Source organism: Colossoma macropomum, unplaced genomic scaffold, assembly GCF_904425465.1.
Source record: "Colossoma macropomum unplaced genomic scaffold, Colossoma_macropomum, whole genome shotgun sequence".
In the NCBI taxonomy this organism is placed as follows: domain Eukaryota; kingdom Metazoa; phylum Chordata; class Actinopteri; order Characiformes; family Serrasalmidae; genus Colossoma; species Colossoma macropomum.
The window spans coordinates 8,491,727-8,511,629 of NW_023494803.1; the positions used below are offsets into that span (position 1 = coordinate 8,491,727).

At 38.3% G+C, this 19,903-nt stretch overlaps 1 protein-coding gene across 2 annotated transcripts in view; it reads right to left on the reverse strand.

The window, feature by feature from the left end:
- Positions 1-19,903, reverse strand: part of rgs7a (regulator of G protein signaling 7a) — a 93,618-nt gene that overhangs the window by 10,465 nt on the left and 63,250 nt on the right. For both annotated transcript variants that reach the window (XM_036592826.1, XM_036592824.1), the window contains exons 4-8: positions 12,656-12,706; positions 7,006-7,112; positions 5,412-5,463; positions 3,214-3,278; positions 1,277-1,353 (exon numbers count right to left, since the gene is read on the reverse strand). In XM_036592826.1, the coding sequence (XP_036448719.1) occupies positions 1,277-1,353; positions 3,214-3,278; positions 5,412-5,463; positions 7,006-7,112; positions 12,656-12,706 (352 nt within the window). The remainder of the gene's footprint in view (positions 1-1,276; positions 1,354-3,213; positions 3,279-5,411; positions 5,464-7,005; positions 7,113-12,655; positions 12,707-19,903) is intronic.

Below are 19,903 nucleotides of genomic sequence, written 5' to 3' on the forward strand. Positions count from 1 at the left end.
GAAGGCAGAACCCAGCTCAGTTAAGATCCTTTGACAGCTTTTAAAGCTTCAGTACAGAAATCCAACATGAATGCTGCTTTATAGCAAATGACGCAGTAGCACAAGCAAACAGAAATGCCTAAAGAATAAGCTCACACCTAGATTTTCATAGAATCTTTAGAAGCAATTTGGCTCTATTTTGTGTTAAATGCTGGATATGTCTTAGTAGGGTTTGGTATAAAAATGCAGTTTTTATGGTAACAACAAAAGTTACTTCAGGACTACAAGCATCAAACTCTAAGTAGTCGACTCTTTATCAGCATCAGTGAGCCAGTAAACATACGTTTTCCAATATCTAAACTGGTGATTGAGTGTTTTCATTTCATTCCATATTCATGTTATTAACCTCTACACTCTTTTGATTACTCTGCAATCCACTGGGGTCAAATATACTCACTTCCAGCACCTCACATTCTAGCCACAGCCATATTTGGGCCACTATTTGTTTTTTAATTAATGCATACAGTAGTGCAGTCTGAAGCCCAGCTGCAGCACCCTGTATGTTACTATGATAGAATCCTCGACTGTAGCCGTCTTGTTCAAATACAACTTTTTAATGGCCTTTAAACTGTTTGACATTCCTAAGACAAGTTCAGATTATTATATCTGTTGAACATTTATAAGTGCAAATACAAAGAGCAATATCTCTGAACAATCCACTACAAAGCAGTCCAAGACTGCTGGGTACAACACTGTGACTGGAACCTTTTTTTGTAACTAATCTGAATGTGTACAAAAACAAAAACAAGCTTCAAGAATATTTCTACAAAAGAAGAATATTTTTGCCAAAACAATCTGAATGATACTTTTTCAATACTTTGATTTCCACAAAAATTCTACTATCAGCTTTTTCAGTATTATTACCTCTTAGTTTTCTCTGTGTACCTTACCACCTGTGTAATATGAAATGTTAGGAAATGTAGGAAAAGCATGCTTGGAAAAAACACAAATAATTGAATTTCCATATAAATATACACACTTCCCTCCTAGTCTCCTAGTGCTGAAATATAAACTGAAGTCTAACTGTACAAGTACACAAATATCTGACTATGAGTATCTAAGCTTACATAATTGATGTGGGCTTTAACTAATGCACGGCTGCTCCACATCAAGCACAGGTAACATTTCCCGAAAATAACGGCTAGAAGGTCAGTGAATTTGTGCTGGTCACAAGATCTCAAGATAAGATCTGACCTTTGACCACTGTTGATGGAAAGGATGTTAAAAGGGCACTCACTTAGCTTGTGCTTCTGCTTGCATAAATATGAACTCCCATTTCCTGGCGAAGGCACGCTGGAGCCGCGCTAAGCTCTCCTGGATCACAGACAGGGAGAGGTCAGAGGGTAAAGGTCAAAGGGCAGATTAGATTAACCATCTCTGGAAAGAGCTCCAATGAATAGCACCATGCCTATAACACAGACTCCTGAGACGAATGTGTTGCTTCATTAAAGAGGCACCTCACACTCCAGATGTTTCTTTCACGTGTGCATTAAATTGAGCAATCCATGATTCAGATTGTGTAGCGGAAAATAAAGAGAGGCTGTGTGTGGACACTCGCCACGCTATTTAGAGCATTAATAAGTGTACTTGTTTAAGCATCTGATATGTCTTTAAAACATTAATTTGCTTAATATAAAATGCCCTATATGACTGGGGTGGGCAAAATGGCAAAAATATAACTATTACTAAGACATCTTCGTAAGCATCATGGTATTTAATTTTTCTAAGGTTAAAACAGACAAAAATGCAGCAGAAATGCCACATTATATGTGTGTGTATATATATACATATATATATATATATATATATATACACACACACACACACACACACATACACACACATACTACACCATAAACTGAGTGCAGTGACAATCCAATTGAACTGTACTAATTATCTTGTGTTTGTAATGAAACCTGCAGTTGTGTCCTTCAAGTATAGACGATTTCCAAAATATGCTCAGGAAAGCATATTGTGACATTATGAATATAAATATTGTCATATTTCCCACCCCAGCTGTATGGTCTATTTTCCATGGTGTTTCCTTGGTTCATGGAATTCCAGTAGAGTACCTCTAATGACATCATTAAAGGGGAATTCCACAAATTTTTCTAAATTTCTGCAACGTTCACACATTTAGTCATTCAGAATATTTCTTTATATAGCACCTTTCATACTAAAGAACAGCCAAATGTTCTTAACAAGAAATAAAATTAAAATTCCAGTGTATAAGACAGTAATTTAAGGTCTTGTACATCAATAAAAAAAATAAAATAAGAAAAAAGTAAAGAAAGATAAAAGACAGAGATTTAAAATAATTATATAAAACGTAAAATATAATAAAAAAAGGTTCCAGTGTAGAGAGCTTTGGCCACAACCGTTGTGACAGGAACCAGATGTCTTACGATTTTAACTGCTCACCTCACAGACAGTTACAAGAAATTGTTATAAATATGCTGAGACATTGCTTTACGATAGTTCTGAGATAAAAGACTGGCCTAAAATTGATTTGTAACATGAATTCATGGAGGAGCAGTACACGCAGGGCATTTTTTTAAAAAATTCCACTGTTATATAACTATTAACATTTTATATAAAAACTCAGAAGACCCGTAGGTTCACTGGTGGTTTTGGATAGTAAATAAAATGGCTATACCCCTGGTTCCTATCACCATCACTGTAAAGAAAGTGTGTGTGGATTAGAGTGGGTGAGTTTCTCTATAATTTCACATCAAACCACTCTGAATGGCTTTATTTACGCCCCAACGATTGAAGGATAGAGAAATTTAAAAAACTGGTGGAATTCCCCTTTAATACATTGTGATGTACAATGATCATATATTGGAATCATATTAGCACATGGCTCATATCAGTGCATGCCCACAGATGAATGAAAACAGTGACACTTCTGACAACGCAGACAGAATAAGATGCAGATTGTTTTCATATAGTGAAAAAAACAATACTGGGAGAAAGAAACGAGAGAAGATGGGGAGGAGGGAAAAGCAGAGAGCAATAGAGGAAGAGAGCAGGGACAGAAAGTGAAAAGAGGAGAGAGGCAGAGAGATGAGAGGGACAGAGAGAGCTGTGCTATAAAAAGGTTGTGAAGTGGATGGAGAGATAAGAAGCACATGAATATGAATATGAATGTGAATATGAAGGGAGATTTCTTACTGCCTCGTAGTCTGCCAGCTCCAGACGAGCTTTGTTTTGCATTGTTCGTTTGCACAGGTACACAGCTGCACAGCGAGATACGGAGAGGTGTGAATTACAGCGAACACACACTTGCACACACATACGCGTGGAAAGGTGTTGCTTTCACACACGATTTCACACACTTGATTGGTGAATCCCTCCTCCGCAGCAGTCTAAGTTTGGTAACTCACATGAGAGTAGCCTGATAGCGTTCGGGGCTGTCGGGGGGGTCTGTACGCTAAAAGGTTTCTTAGAAATCCTCGTGCAGGCAAACGCCATCACATCACACATTGTCTTCTGAGTGGGAAGTTTAAATTCACAGTGACCTGAGACTGCGAGCTGCTGAGCCAAAGACACACAGATGGTGCAACCACACAAACACACACTCGCACACGCTCTTCCATATCCAGCTGATCTCTGACCATCTGGAAGGATTTGATTAAGCTCATGTTCACATACTCTCATTAAAAGGTGAAGCCTACTGGCTCAGTCTTTCCACACACACACACACACACACACACACACACACACACACACACACACACACACACACACACAGGAGCATGCACACGCCCACACATGCATGCATACGCAAACACACATGTGCAGCTGCATTTATGAATACATTTCAACTGTAAATCGTTGGTCACCAACCCTGATCCTAGAGGGGTGTAACGATAAACAGATATTACTATACTATACATATTCTAGTTCTTACAGCACAAGAAATGTTCAATACAGTGAGCAAAAATGTCAAAATTCATTTTCCTTTTGTTTTCTAATCCACTTGCCAAAACAAGACCTCACTCCTACACTCCGTCCACATTTATCCCCATATTTGTAAAAGCATTTTTTTCTTTTCTTTGTTTTGGCCACCTATCCACAAACGATTTTTTTATTCAGTGGGGTTAACTTTAACTTGTACATGGAGCTGTTTTCATTCATTAAGCATATCATGTGCTCAGAAATTTGTGGGGGTACACATGTTTATGTCTGAAATTAGCTCTAATGTTTCATTATATTGTAGTGTAGAGGGATCAGAATTTACTCCACTCAGTTGATTTAAACAGTGCGTAAATTCAATGGCAAATATTAAAAATATCCTAGTGATTCTAAAGATATGTGAGTTGAACTCCATAATTTCAGTGGACCCAGAGTTGGAGCTGGAAAAACTGACTGCTCACGATTATGTGGACGATTTAGACACAGTGGAGCAGCCATGGGAACGAAAACAACCTCACAAGGTTTAGGACCAGCGTTAGGGTTAGGATTAGGTTTTGGGTTGAGATTAAGGATAGGGTCAGTGTTAGGGACACAGACTTTCAAGTTGAATTACAATAAAGTTTTTTAGATATTTAGCTGATATTTAACCCTTGTGTGGTGTTCAGGTCTGTGGGAGCCACTTTCAATGTTTACCAAAAGAAGAAATGATGTGATTTATCATTATTTTAAGCCCAGATTCCTTGGTCTTTGCTAATTTTCTGTGAAGAACATATAAAATAACACATTTTCAGTGCCTTCACAATGTACAGCCCCTACACATTTATATTACACGTGGTGTTGGGGTGAACCCACGGGGAATAAAAGTGTGGAGGTGCTGTGTCCCTTCACCCTGTTCTCCTCCTACATGGCCTGCTGTCAGTGTGTGTGTGTGTGTGTGTGTGTGTGAGAGGGTGGACAACATGAACAGGCTGCTGACTGGCTACAGCTGCTAAAGGAGAACCCTACCCAGGACACTTGTGATATTTAAAACATCTGGTATTTTTACATAAATTGTTATGGCTGTATTGATTTAAAACACACCTCAATAATGCGGTGGGTCCACCAGACCACTGAGTAACAAACATATCAACACCACACAAGATTAAAGACTATTTGAGCATCTACAAAGCATTTATAGCATGCTATCCAAATAAAGTGTTTAGAATTTTTTTTAGCATAAAATTGAAATGTATTCAATTCACTGCTGTTATTGTCTCACTTACTCCCTTTCTGCACAGTTTAGTTTGAAACAATATTAAACACTTTTTTATCAGGGTTAATCACTGCTGTCACGTGACTCTGGCTGGTAAACTGTTGATTTGGGCTGTAACTGATCTCCAGGAAAAGAGTTGGTGAGCGCTGCTCTAGAAGTTTCAGTCACTCTCAAACACTCATGAGAAAGTGTGTACACTCACCGTAGTCAGTGTTCTCAGGCTCCCAGCAGTTAGAGGGCCAAAAGTATGGTGTCTGACAGGAAAGACAGGACACAACACTGTCTCTGTACTGTGGTGAACTACATTACCCAGAATGCTTTCTCAAAAAAATAACACTTGAATCGGCAGAAAATGAAACTTCTCACTGAAATCAACAACATAAATAAACTCAGCCTTCAACGGCCAAGTCAATAAATGTGTAATTTAGCATTTCATCAATTTCAAACACAGCCTAATTTCCATTGCATTTAATCATATTTAGAGATGCTTCCAAAATCTGCTCATAAGAGAACATAAGCTGAGAGTTGTCAGACACAAACATAGTGAATAGGGTAAACATCTATTAATCATGTTTTAATATTTAACAATTGAAATAAAAATAGCTATGGCATTAGCCGAATAATAGGTTTTGGCATTTGGCCGATATCGGCAGAGGATATGATACTCTACTTTCAGATCATTATGAACATACTTCAAGAGATTTGATAAATACATGACTATTAAATGGCAGAAGTGAGGACAAACTCCATACTAAGGAATCTGTTCTGAAGACATTCATAGTGGCATTGTAAAAAAAAAAAAACAATAAGCACTGTCACACACCTGATTGACCTGATGCAGCTCATTAGGTGATGCATTTGTGCAGGGAAAAAACTAAACTATAAAGAGCTGTAACCCTGAAGTACAGGTTTAGTGTTCTTGTGTTCTACACAATCAGACAAGGTCAGTAAAAGTAGGGAATTTTCTAGCCCACCGTTCTCAAACTCAAACTCTGGAGTACAGCTATCTATTTTCCCGCTCTGTCACACCTAGTTCAACATAAAATTAACTTGTGAGTTAAATCTGCTGTGCTGAAGCATAATGAGAAAAATAATGCACTCAATTTACAGAAATATTAATTCTAGCAATGTGCATTCAGACGCATTTTGATATTCAAGTACCTTCAGGTTAATGAACAAATATTCAGTACACTGTGCGGTAGAAGAAATAGCAATACTGAAACATGGTAAACTGCTGCAGTGAGGCAAAAAAATCAATAGCACAAACAAAATTACAGAGGTGTCCATTTTAAAATGTTTCATTATTCAAAAAAAGCCAAAAGAAATCTTTTAGTCACTGTGCTTGAGAAAGTGGGGGCCGCTCTGAATGAGCTAAAGAGCTAAAGCAAACAAAAAAACTTGCGAAAGGTATATAGTGGTGTCTCTTCTTCTACACTGAGAACAGTGAAATGTAATTGCTTTTAGTTCTAAGGTCAGCTAGAGTAGTTGGCCTAGTTACAGCTGCTCAGTCACACCTTACAGCCCTGTGTTTCATTAAATTGGCAGGCTGTATATATTTTCCCTCTCCTTTCATGATACAAAACTTAAACAGCGATTTCAGTCAGTATTTGAATACTGACACTTGCAATGGTTAACCAAGTGCTTGAGTGCATGTGCCCTAATTAATCCACGTGAAAATGCTGTATAAATCTGAATCAAGTAAATTCAAAGCAATCCTTTGCATTTACTTTTTGCAGTGCATTAAATAGTACAGCACTGAGCCTCACACTGCGTATCAAGCCTAGAGAGTTACACACCTGGAATCTGTAGAACGTGCCGTCATCTTTGAGTGTGAGCACGTGGTCGGAGATGGGGAAGAAGTACCCGTGTGCTGCCATCAATGTGCCCAGGTGCAGAGCCTCCACTGCATAAACCAGAATCCATCAATCAGTCAGTTGAATATTCTACCTTAAATGGATAAATCAGCCAGAAATGCTAACATATCAAACAGTAAAGCATAGCTGTGGTAGTGCCAGTTAGAATGATGGCACTGATAACGTTCACTGGAAGCTTTTTTGCAAGAACGTTTATACAAAAACGCATTTTAAACATGTTCATCTGACATCTTTGAATTACAGTGACAGGTTCAATAAAGTAGAGGAAAGGAAACACACACCTGATACATAACAGCCTGACCTGTGCAAAAGTACTGTGCCAAAGTTAGAGACCATCCTATATTTAAATAATTTCCAGTCAAGTGACCATAAAGAACAAACGATCATTTTTCAGCACCACGAAAAAGCAGGAAATATATTCAATCTCAACAACTAAATATAATGTCAAAGAGTTTTGCCATTCATTACTTCCAATCTTTTCCGGAGACTTGCTTTCAGTTTTTCAAAAAAATCTGCAGGGATACTTTTCCATACCTCCGAAGTTCAGTCTAAGAAGTTGGTTTGCATTTTCTTCTTCTCAAGAAATTCCAAACACATTCGGTGGTGTAGGGGTCTGGACTCTCGGGAGGTCAATTCACTGTCCTATTGTCCTATTGTTTTGATTTTCTTATGATTTTTTTTAAATCAAGTTTTGGAAACTCCTGTTTTTTTCACTTATTTTCTTTTGAATTTTGTCTTCCACATGCAAGTGAATTACCTTAAATCTAAACTTAAAAATAAATAACAGTTTTGACTTGTCACACCTCCCTCCAACAGGGCTGAAACTACAGCAGAATTGGCCGTCTCAAACTACATTTCCCAGAACCCCTCACTCCCTCATATGACTCATCTAGATTCACCTATCACCGTTCAGCTTCTCTACACTAATCACATCCACCTCCGTCTGTTTGTATTTGCTCCGCGTATGACTTGTTTTCCATTTATGACCTTGATTTCTGTCTTGCCCTTTTGCTCAGTTTTGAATCTCTGAATTTCAAACTCATTTTTCTGGTTAACGACTGGGATTCTGGATCACCCTTTTGTTAATAAAGCTCTGAACACTAGCCTTGTCTGCGAGTGTCTGGTCCGTCTGCCACCGTTACACGACAAGACATTAAAATAAATGAAGGAATGAACTTTTGTCTAAAAGATATATAGAGGCACTTCTATTTACCTGCTATGTATAGTAATAAAATCATATTGGCATTTGCCCACACACATCAACTAAATATGCTTATATTCACACATACATTCACACTCACACCTGAACACACATACAGAAACACATAAACCTACAAGCAAATAAACACTTCGCACATTCATACAAACAAACAAACAAACATGAAATCACATAAATATGTACATACACACAGTTCAGTTGAGCATAATCATATTGACACTTGCATGCACTTACAGGCACACACACGCCACACACTACTATATTTATGTTGCTTTAACCTTTCAACCCCCTACACATACACACACACACACACACACACACACACCAGAGAGTGTTATACATTAATAAATGATCACTGATTAATATTTCAACATATTTGCCAGACACTCTGGTGTTGATGTGTGTGTTTGTGTTTTGATTATAAATTAATGGTCCTTTGCTTTCAGGGCTACACTTTGTTGTTTTGGGCAGATTTTCTACTCTGTAATTATTCTTAATGTAGTGTTATTTAATGGTATAAACTCACTAGCTAATTGTCAAACCCACAGGAGCAGAAAGAAAGTAAAAGTGTGCAGTGCTGGGATTTTTCCACACAGGAGGCCCAGGATAGTATAGACAGTATAGAAGTAATTAGACTAAGTGAATCTTAAATGTAAGATACTAAATGAAATAGCAGTGCTGTAAACTCATTTCATGTATACATATTATTAGGGCTGAATGATTTGAGCAAAATATCTTATTACCATTGTGACTAGGGATGCATCAATGCCAATACTGGTATCGGTTATCGGCCCAATACTGTGCTCATTTACTCATACTCGTCCCCATAAAAAATCGCTGATTCCAACATCCAAAACCCACTGATACTATGTGACGTGAGCCGAACGTACGCTGCCATGCTAATGAACAAACGGCTCAAGCCAGCAGTGTACGAGGGTCTGCTCACTCATCAAAATGCTGCTGACTCTGTGGCAGTCAGGCACAAAGTCTTTGGTTGCTTTAAACATTCTGCCTTGGCATATTCCCACTAGACATTCATTGTCTACAGTCCCTATAGGCTGACTTCACTCTGTTTGACTAAATATATTGATTTTTTTAAATTGTTTTTGCAAAAGAGGCTGTAGAGACCGTATTACCTTACCATGTACATCACCACCTGTTTTTAGTTTCAGCGCACAGTGTGGCACAAGTTAACAAAGCCGCTCAGTTTCTCAGCGTTTGTGCTTGGTACTTGAACATGCAGCGTGTTAATTTGAATGAAACAGCTTTATTCAGACCGATCATTGATCAGTGTGAGCATATAAACGGTAGTCTATTCAAACGTCCAGTGTCACCAAGGGTCACCAAAGAACAAGATTTGTAAAACTGCAGTGTGAGCCTGGCTTTAGAGGACATTCAATTAAAGCTCACTCAGCCAACCAGCCAAAAACACTCCACCAAGACGTAAACTCCACAGGTGAGCTCCTCAGATGCATTCTCCACTGTAACGTTACTCAATCCAAGGTAACTAACATAGCATAGCTAGCTTATGCATGTCATTTAAAATCAGCTAGACTTAATGATTTTACTGTTAAGGTACACTGCACTCATTTACACGAGCAACTACTTAATTCTAATTAGGTTACTCAGTATGGTATCAGAATCTGCGTCAGCAAGTACTTAAAAACATGTACTCTGTCTGAAAAAATTGTATCAATGTATCCCTGATTGTGACTGCAATTTGAAGTGTGATTCTTAGATAATTTGAGGTCCAGGCCTGCTTTTTTAGCTAAGAAGAGCAGGATAGCCACTTTTTCTGGCTTGAGGCCTGAACACTGAACGTAATGTGCCAGGCTTCTAGTCAGTTTCAGTTGTACTGTCATGTCTAAAGCACAGGGGTGTTTAGTTGCATCTGATTGGTCTAACTCAGGGGTCTTTAATTAAAATCCAATAAGGTCCACTTAGAGAAAACATCCTGAAGCAAAGGTCCGGAACATAATGTTTAACTTGCATCATGATTCAGTGCCATGTACTGTATACAGAAGTTGCCCAGTAGGTGTATCAACATTTTATGCAGTCAACAACTGAACGTCAAATCAAATAAAGTAAAATTCAGTCATATTTCAATATTTGTTTCTCGCCTCGTCCCTCCCCTGTGTATGCGTCACTCACTCGAGACTCAGTGCTCAGCGTCTGAGTCCGGATTCTAGTAGTGACCTCTGGCTAATTAGTCTACAGGCAGCTCAAAAGTTCAGTGTTATTAAGTTAAATATCCCTAATAAAAACTAAAGACAACACTGTTGATATCGTAGGCGATAATAAAAATCGCAACACTTACGAAAATTGCAAAACCTTCCAGTTGGTTAAGTAATAACTTGCTTTTTGCTGTGGGTATTTTTACTATGTTTCTACTTTAACACATACAAAAACTGAAAATTAACACATTGGATTACTTCTAGAAGACAACATATGACTGTAGCCCATTTGGTCCGATTCTCAACAAGAGTAAGACAGCAGGCCTGAGTCAAATTCTGAATGTGTTGTTGCCCCTAAACAAATTTTTGGTTGACAGCTGTGACAGAACAACTAAATTAACTTTAATTAGCCAGAAAAGAAAAGAATAGAATTAGGCAAATGGGATGGGCTGTGAAGTGTAATGCAAAAAGTTACTACTTTCTTTTTTGGCTGGAAGGAATTGCAAATATTAAAGCACATTTCACACAATGTTTAGAGCATTGTTGCTTTACTTGTTCTTTATTTTAAAGGACTGTTCTATAAAAGCAATAGAACACAGGGTGCGTTATTGCAAAAACAAAAAAAAAAACAACACTTGTCACAGTAGTGGATCACACTCAGGTGTTGTACTTCAGGACCAAGATCTGAACAATTCAGCATTTTGGAAATTCACCTGCTTTGTCCTTTGAGGCCTAGGTACTCAAACTGGCATTTCTTCTAAGTCCCTAAACTGCAGGCTTAATATATAGTTATTAATCTTAAGACTTATCATAGTAACTACTACTCACTTTTATTTATTGATATATAGTATGAAACAGAGTCAGAGTGAGAGACTGAAGTGCAGAAGGGCTGATTCACCTCAAACCAAAGGCTGTATACTGGGCTGAGAAGTGATGCTTTATGAGATTTGGCTCTTGAGCGCGAGTGGTCAGGAGAACTGATCCCTGCTCACACAGTAACTATAACTCTAAGAGTAACATTAGCTGCTCTCTCTACAACAGCCAGCTTCCCACAAATAACCAAAATGGCCCTCTGTCTTCCTCTGATTCGATAAAGAAGAAACTTGAGATGCTGATACTAGCACCTTGGCGCTAATGCTAAACTTATGAATGAGGGTATTCTGCGGGTTCTAGATGGTGCAGATCCTGACAGCCTTTATTATAATAATAATAATAATAATAATAATAATAATAATCTTTATTTTTATAGCACTTTTCATGCTGATGGCAGCTCAAAGTGCTTTACAGACAGGTGATAAAGCTTAACAGTAACACAACAAATTATGAGTACTAATTTAAAATCATAAGAAAATGACACAGATCAAATCAAAAAGATAAATACCAAGAAACACAGAGTTTTAATTAAATGCTAAGGTAAAGAGAATGTTTGGATGCTGATGCATTTTGTAGAGGATGTATTTCTTTCTTTTGAAAGTTTCTCTGCATTGCTCTGAGATAGAAAAGGCCGAACTTTGACATTTCTCAAATGATAAAAACCTACTTTAGTGACTGCGTTTACAAGCGCGATAAAACAGAGCTCAGAGTCTAAGATCACACCCAGGTTTTGTACTTCAGCTTTGGTAAATGAAGCTAAAGAACCAAGCTTTTTATAAAGCAGCCTAAACTGAGTTTTAGTACCAATGATCAGTATTTCAATTTTTTCGCGATTTAATTGTAGAAAATTTTGTGGCATCCACTGAGAAATTGTAGGAAATCAGTGACACACAGCTGGTCAGCCTGACCACAGAGTCTTGATTATCAGAAGGAATGGGAGTGTATAATTAGGTGTCGTCAGCATAGCTATAAAAATTTATATTATGTTTCCTAATGACATCACCAAGAGGTAACATGTACAAAAAGCAAAGGCCCTAAAACTGAACCTTGTGGGACTCCACAAGAAATGTTAATTTTTTGGATGAATGATTTCCCAGTGAAACCATGAGTTGTCTATTAACTAAACTGATTGACCTGATAAACCACTTTAAATCTGTGCCTGAGAGGCCTAGCCAGTATTCAAGATGATGGATTAGAATCTTGTGATCAATGGTATCAAAAGCTGCAATAAAATCCAATTAGACCAGAGTACATGCAACTAGTTACTACCGTTATGTAAGCAAAGGTCAAGATATTTAGCACTTACCTTGATCCTCAATGTTCAAGTTCTTTACCAACCACTGCACAATGTCTGAACCTGGCAACACAGAGAAGAGTTATTGTGGACAATAAAGTAAAACCACTTTGATAACCTTTAACCCTATCAAACCTAATGTTCTGACTTTAGAGATGTCCCCAGGTCGTGTGCATGTCCACATTGGTCAAAGTAAATTGGATCAGCATGTAGAACTGGAGTTTGCTGCAATGGTTTATCGCTACGTAAAAGAACTACAATGCTGCCTTTATTGTTGGATGCACTTTGATAGGTTCTGAGCGAGTGTGTACACATTCAGAACGTAATTCGCATTGCTTTGGCCCATTTTAACGTTTTTCCTGCTCTAATATACCTCTCTCAGCTCATGAAGGACTTCATAATTACTTGGTGAGTTGAATCAGGTGTGTTAGAGCGGGGGAAACATTAAAAAGTACGATGCGCTGGCTTTAGTTTATTCCTGCTCTAAAACACCTGGCTCAAATCAACAGCTAATTGTCAAGCACTTTATGAGTGAAGTGGTACAGCCTGGTGAACTTCACACACATTATTAAGGAATCTCTGGTTTAGGTTATTAAGTAAATAAATATAATTTACAAATGCAAAACTCCTGTGATCAAAACTCATATCTAACCTCACAACAACAATGATGATAAATAAACAGAAACATTAATAAAAGTGCAGCTTTAACAAAGGTGCCAGACCACTGCCTCTCTCTTACTGAAAAGCTTCAAAAGCTGCAATGTAAGAAAGTTTCAAACAGCATCTAAAGCTGGAAGCATACTTTGAACAAGAAAGTGACAATGTTTAGCCACAACGATGTGGTGATTTGAGTTTGTACGAACAATGTGTCGTTCGCAAGCGAGTCGACTCTTGATTTGGTTCTTTAGGTCAATGTTGAGAGTCAGTTTGCACTGAGGAGGCAGTATATTTTTAATTTTTCAGGTAAATTATTACAAAACAGATCTTATGACGCTGAAAATTACAGGACCCCCTCCTGGCTCTGATAGGAATATTCCAGCTCTGCCTGAACATTATAAAAATTCATGCAATGAAACTACTAAAAATACCTTTTTAAAATAACAAAATGCGTTGTTTGTTAATAAGAAGGTACATTTATTGTAGTTTTATTATTTTTTTTATAGTTTTATAGTTTTATTGAAAAATATATGGTCAGTTTTATCGCTAACTTGGCTAATATTGGGAGCAATAAAAAGTCTATGCTACTGAATGAAGAGCTGGCTCTTAATGGTGAGCTGCACCAATTCGTTTGACTCACTACATGACAGCTGCTAAACAGAAATCCTAAGCACCAGGTTTGTTCTGAGACCTCCCCCAGGATTGTATATGATGCCTGCGTCACTGCATGAAGAGGGCCTGTAGCAGTGTTGGGTGTCAGAAAGATGTAATCTGAGTTCTTTTTAAAAATACTTACAATGGTAGTTTGATTTTCTTTAGTTCTTTCATCATTTAAAGTATAACAGTACAGCACAGTATGTTAACTCTTAAACTCTAAGGGCCTCTATGTGGGCCAATTCTTTAGTATGTAACATATATATTAAGTTCATAGCAGTTATCGAAAAAATTACAGCAGCTGTAAATAATAAGTCTTGTTAATAAGCTAAATAATAACCTACAGAGTTAACACATCATACTACCAGTTAGTTAACTCCAAATAAGTCGAGGGACAACTATGTTGCTCTTTCTGCTGCTCCTGAATACAGTTTTAACCCCTTGAATTCCCAGACTCATCACATCCTAAGGCTTATTATTCAGCATCTACATGCAAAACAGTACAAACTGAGTTATTCTTATATTGTAAGACTGAGGTATGGAAGTCTGGATCTGCATGTTAAAGGGGTTAAAGAAATATTCACAGCTCAGAATATTTCACCAATGTTCCTTGAGAAGTAGGCCCTCAGCATACAGAGTGTGCTGAATCTTTTATCCATGCGTAAATCTTGCACACTTTCCACCCTGAGGACCGAGACTTTTAAATGTCAGCAAGTATACCGCTCCACTAATAAAGACACGCATGTGGTCCATGTGGGTCAGTACACATCTGCATAAAAAACGGACTCAGTGGACCACCAGAGGCAGAAACTGCACAGGATACAAATTTAAACGTCTCAGACACAGAAACAGATGAACTTTAGGTTTCGTCATGCCTGTTTAACGGCTCAATCTGGATAAGGAGTGATAAATGATAAGAGTGGATGGCATTTCAGGACACTTCAACCCATCATTTTCTACCTTCAGATGCTTATCAACCCCCCTGCTTCATACTTATTACTTATTTCTCTCTCTCTCTCTCTCTCTCTCTCTCTCTCTCTGAGGGGATTACAGGCTTGAGAGATGTAGAGATTTCTAAGTGAAGCTACAGAAAAGCTATCACATGGATTAATGATGAATCATTAAAGCATAGAGCAACATAATCTCCATTGCTTTACACACACACACTCACACACACACACACACACACACATAGATTTGCCAGTTAACCCCATCAAACCAAGTGTTTTGCAGATGATCCATTTTGAAAATTTGGCAGTGGCCCTTTTAGCTCTCTTTATAAATCTGCTGCCAGAGGACTCGCGCTGCGTACATGTGCACGTTGACCACAGTGAAATGTATCAGCGTGTAGGGTCAGTGCTTTCTTTACGCTATCATGTTTTCTATTACCATATAAACAATACATGAGTCTTCCTTTATTTTTGGATGTAATGGGATTTTTTTTCCAAGCAAATGCACGAGCTCACTCAGTGCGCAGTTCAGATGAGTAAATGCTTGCTACCATTTTGTTTAACCTGAGAAACACAATGGCTGTTTACACTCAAAGATTTTTGCCAATCCGATGGAATACATTCCTATTACAGATTAAGACTGAGGTGTTTATGCTCACTCTACTCAACAATCTGATGGAAAATCTTTGTTTACATGTGCACTACAAGTAATCCAATCCAAAATTACGCACATGCGTGGTGTACCACTTAGAGTAAACGTTACCATGGCAGTGAACATCTCGTGAGGTCCAGTCAGAGTGAGATGAGTTTTCAGTTGGCACACTTGGGTTTTAATTGCTTTAAAAATATGTCTGACTCAGAAAAATGTACCTCACATGTACTTATTAAGGAAGTTCTGAGACACATAAGATGGATGCCCGTCCCACCGCCGTCTTTTAAACTTCGTCTCCTCTGCAGACCAGTTTCTGCTCCCACCATGTTGAACGTTATAATACAGAAACAGGCATTTACATGACTATTATTCTTCTATTTAACAAATTATTTACAGGATTATCCACCTCGTTCAATCGGTATTCCAAATGGCCTCAATCGGACTAGTCTAGTCTGACTGAGGTCTTCACATGGACGTATTTTATTCCGATTGAGCTATTAGTCAGATTATTAACGGATTATTAGGCTGCATGTAAACGTGGCTACAGGCTGTGTTTACAAGCAAAGATTTTTGCCAATCCGATTATAGATTATAGATAAGACTGAGGTGTTTATTAACACTCTACTCAACAATCTGATGGAAAATCTCCGCTTATATGCGCACTACAACTAATCCGATCCAAAATTATGCGCATGTGTAGAGAACCACTTAGTGTAGATGTTACCATGACAACAAGCATCATGTAAGTCCCATGAGAGTGAGATGAGCAGCAGTGAGCAGCGCTTGTGTTTTTAATCACTTTAAAATGATGTCAGACTCAGGAAAATTTACCTCACATGTACTTATTAAAGACAGGTGAGAGGAAGAGGTGGGACGGAGCTATTAGTGGGATTATTAACGGATTATCAGACTGCATGTAAACATGGCTAGTGAAATGCATCTGATGTGTAACTTATACAAATCCATAATTACGCATTCTGTTGTCATATCTACTGCCATGTAAACCATAATGTACCCAAGAACCTGGACTGAATTTGGTTACCCTTCTCACTGGGATACCAAGCATGCCAAGATGGAACATATGGGTGGAGTTTGTAAAGGTCCAAACCACTGATTGTTCAAATCGTCACAGCCGCCATTTAAAAAAAATATACTAGCTAGCCGAAATTGCTGTCTGTGACTCTCACATAAAACCAAACATTTAGTAAAAGGTAAGACAGAACTTGAAGCTCCTTCACTGTTGCTGCTGTTAACAGTGTTTACTGTTAATACCACATTTGAGCTAGAAATCATGTGACCCCACAAGCCACAAAGAACTCCACCTACATTAATTGCTCTGTTATGCACTGGGACTGGACATAGGTAATCAACTATGGCACAGAGAGTTGTGGGGTCAGATATGTAACCGCACAGTGCTGTATGGTACTGTTGGATGAAAAAGCCATTATATTCCTACTTGTATTTTTTTTTGTTATAAAAAGGTAGTTTGTGAGACATACACAATAAAAATCTTTGAATTTGAGTTTTTATACAATCACATTCTTTATATAACAAAGAAATGCAGCAACAACAATGAGGAATCACATGAACAACAGAGAAGAGCAGATAAAACCACTTCAGCCTTAAAAGGTTAATGAAGGCGAGTAAACCCTGCACAGCCTTCAAACTCTCAGAATCGCTGTACTGCTCACACTACATGACATTCATCTCTTGTGAACTGTTGTTACCTGCATGTAGGAGAGTGCACACTACATGAGCCACTGCAGATTATTCTCACACACTACATCATCTTTCACCTAGAGAGATCCGTGACAAAGCGCAACTGCCGACAAAATCATTTCCTTGGTCCTCAGAGAACACGAGTGCCTTTGCCAGCACAGAGTGTCAATGCTTTAAAAGCCCTATTTGGACAGGATTAGCTTTATATGGGGAGGTAGAGTAAAGTAATTATTACCGGCGCTTCTCAGTGATTTTAGTCCCGTCCGAAAGTGCCATGTCAGTCATTTTTACCGACTGCGCGTTCTCGCGTCAGTACAGACTCCACTGCCTTTTACGTCCTGTAAAACGAGCCTAAAAATGACCGCAGGTTATATTAATTCTGTACAAATTGACAGGTCAGTGAAAACGCTATCATATAATGTGGAACAGGAGTTTCTTAAGTATGGAGGATCAAAGACACACTTACTTGTGTTCTGTGACGAAACTGAAGTCAGCTTCTTATTTGCCAGTTTCCTGTTCAAATTTTCCTGTTCCACCTTAAATGGTGCAGCCGTTAATTATTACGTAACTGCTGCACCACTTAAGGTGGAACGGAAAAATTCAAACAAGAAGCTGGCGGACAAGAAGCTGAGTTCAGCCTCGTTGTTCTCTGTGGCTAAAATCAGGCTGATGTGCACATTACCATCCTGTCTTATGTATAGAACTCAGAACATAAAAATCACAGTAAAAAACATTGATTTGACGTGGTAAAGTTGACTGCTGGCTGTAAATTTACTTACTAATTACTACTAACTGAAGTTAATGGTGATGCTAATGACGCACTGTATTCACTTAAAACAGCACGGTAATTGGTTAGGGTAAACAAAATACTGACTTAATTAAATGTTTTAACATCTTTTCCTCTCTTTTCTGGAGTAAAGAGGGCGTGTAAATCGAGTAGCCACTCCCATCTCTGTCAAAAAGACCAAAATGTCTTATCCTGTGTAAATTGTTCATAAACGTAACAGATGTCCTGAGGTAAACTGTCATTACCACACCTCCCCATGGAATACTAATCCCCTCTGAATAGGAGCCATAAGGGAGGTAAGCAGCAGCCTTGATCAATGTTCACAGATTTTTTTTCTTCAATAACCCCTCACTATGTTTGTTTTTGTTTTGTTTGCTTGTGACTTGCTCTCGCAGAGTTTTCTTGCTCTCTCATTGGCTACTGCCTATCACTGCTATTGTTATTGGTCATACAGGTGCTCACACTACAGGATTCATCGCAGAGAATTATAGTCGAAAGCTCGCAAATTGCATCACAGACTGTTCTCAACACACCTCGGTGGTCATGGTCATGGCACATTGGTTTGTCATCAAGCTGCTGAGTTTGTCACAAAAAAAAAAAAATCTGCAGTTAGAAAATCTGGACTTTAAAGGACACCTACATTGGCCATTTTATCAGAAGCACCTATCATATAGGTACACTTTGTGGGTTTGCAACTACTGCCTGAAGCCCATCTATTGCTGCACCATTTATCAGCCAGTAGTGAAACTGATGTATATAAAAAACCCCGCAGTGCTGCTTGAAAATGGTCCACCATCCCCATAACACCCTGTCAACAGCAGTCCTTTGCTGATCCGGTAGGTGTTTTTGATAAAATGGCCAATGAATGTAGGTGCAAGGTAGCAAAGTCTGTGCACATTTAGGAAGAAGCCAGAGTGAGAAAGTTTTCTTTATGAGAGTCTTGTATCCAGACACACTCTGTTCATCTGTCTTTACCCTTTCCTCAGTCATGTAGTCTGGCAATGCTCCAAAGTTTCTGAAAAGCTTCTGTTTTATTTCACTAAGAGCTGAATCTGCACCTTCTTCCCATCAATTGGACACATTCTGAAAAAACTCCAGGTGGAGCGATTGTGCATGGGCCTGAGAGAGCAGCATGCCTCAAAAACTTTTAACCCTTTAAAGTCAAATTTAATCTACTCTTCTCCATTATTCATGTGATTTATTAATGCAGTTGTCAATTTTGGTATGTAAAGAAAAAATCGGAATAAAGTTTATTTTGTTTGGTTCACAAATTCCAATTTTGAGCAAGCAAACATGAACAGAAGTACGCGTCACACTTCAGTGGCCTTTTATTGCCCCTCAGATTAAATAAATGAATTTCTCTAGTGATGTAAATTGTGTTGTAAATGTGCACATGCTCACTCAGAAACTACTGCATTGCATCCAACAATAACGGCAGCATGGAGGGTCTTTTATAGTGGTTGAAAAATACACAGAAAACACAACGATGACGGCTTTAACGAGGGACAAAGACTCTGAAAGGATCACAAGTGAAGATAGGGCTAAAAAGTTATGCCACTCAACATTCTTACACATGTGTGAAGAAAAGTTGAATATTAAAACAGACTATTAGCCCTGAAGGTCTGAGCATTCCGACAATGCTGAGTGTGTGAGTGCTGATTGGTTTTTGCCTTTCATATTGCAGGAATGTGATTACACAGAAGAGTAGAGCAGATGCTTAGATCAGCATTCTCAGACAAGTTTGACAGATGTGGTTCTCTGCTCTCATCGACCAATCAAATGCTTCATTTACAAATCTAATCTGGATCTAACCAATCACTTTTGACAAGGCCAAAGAGCCT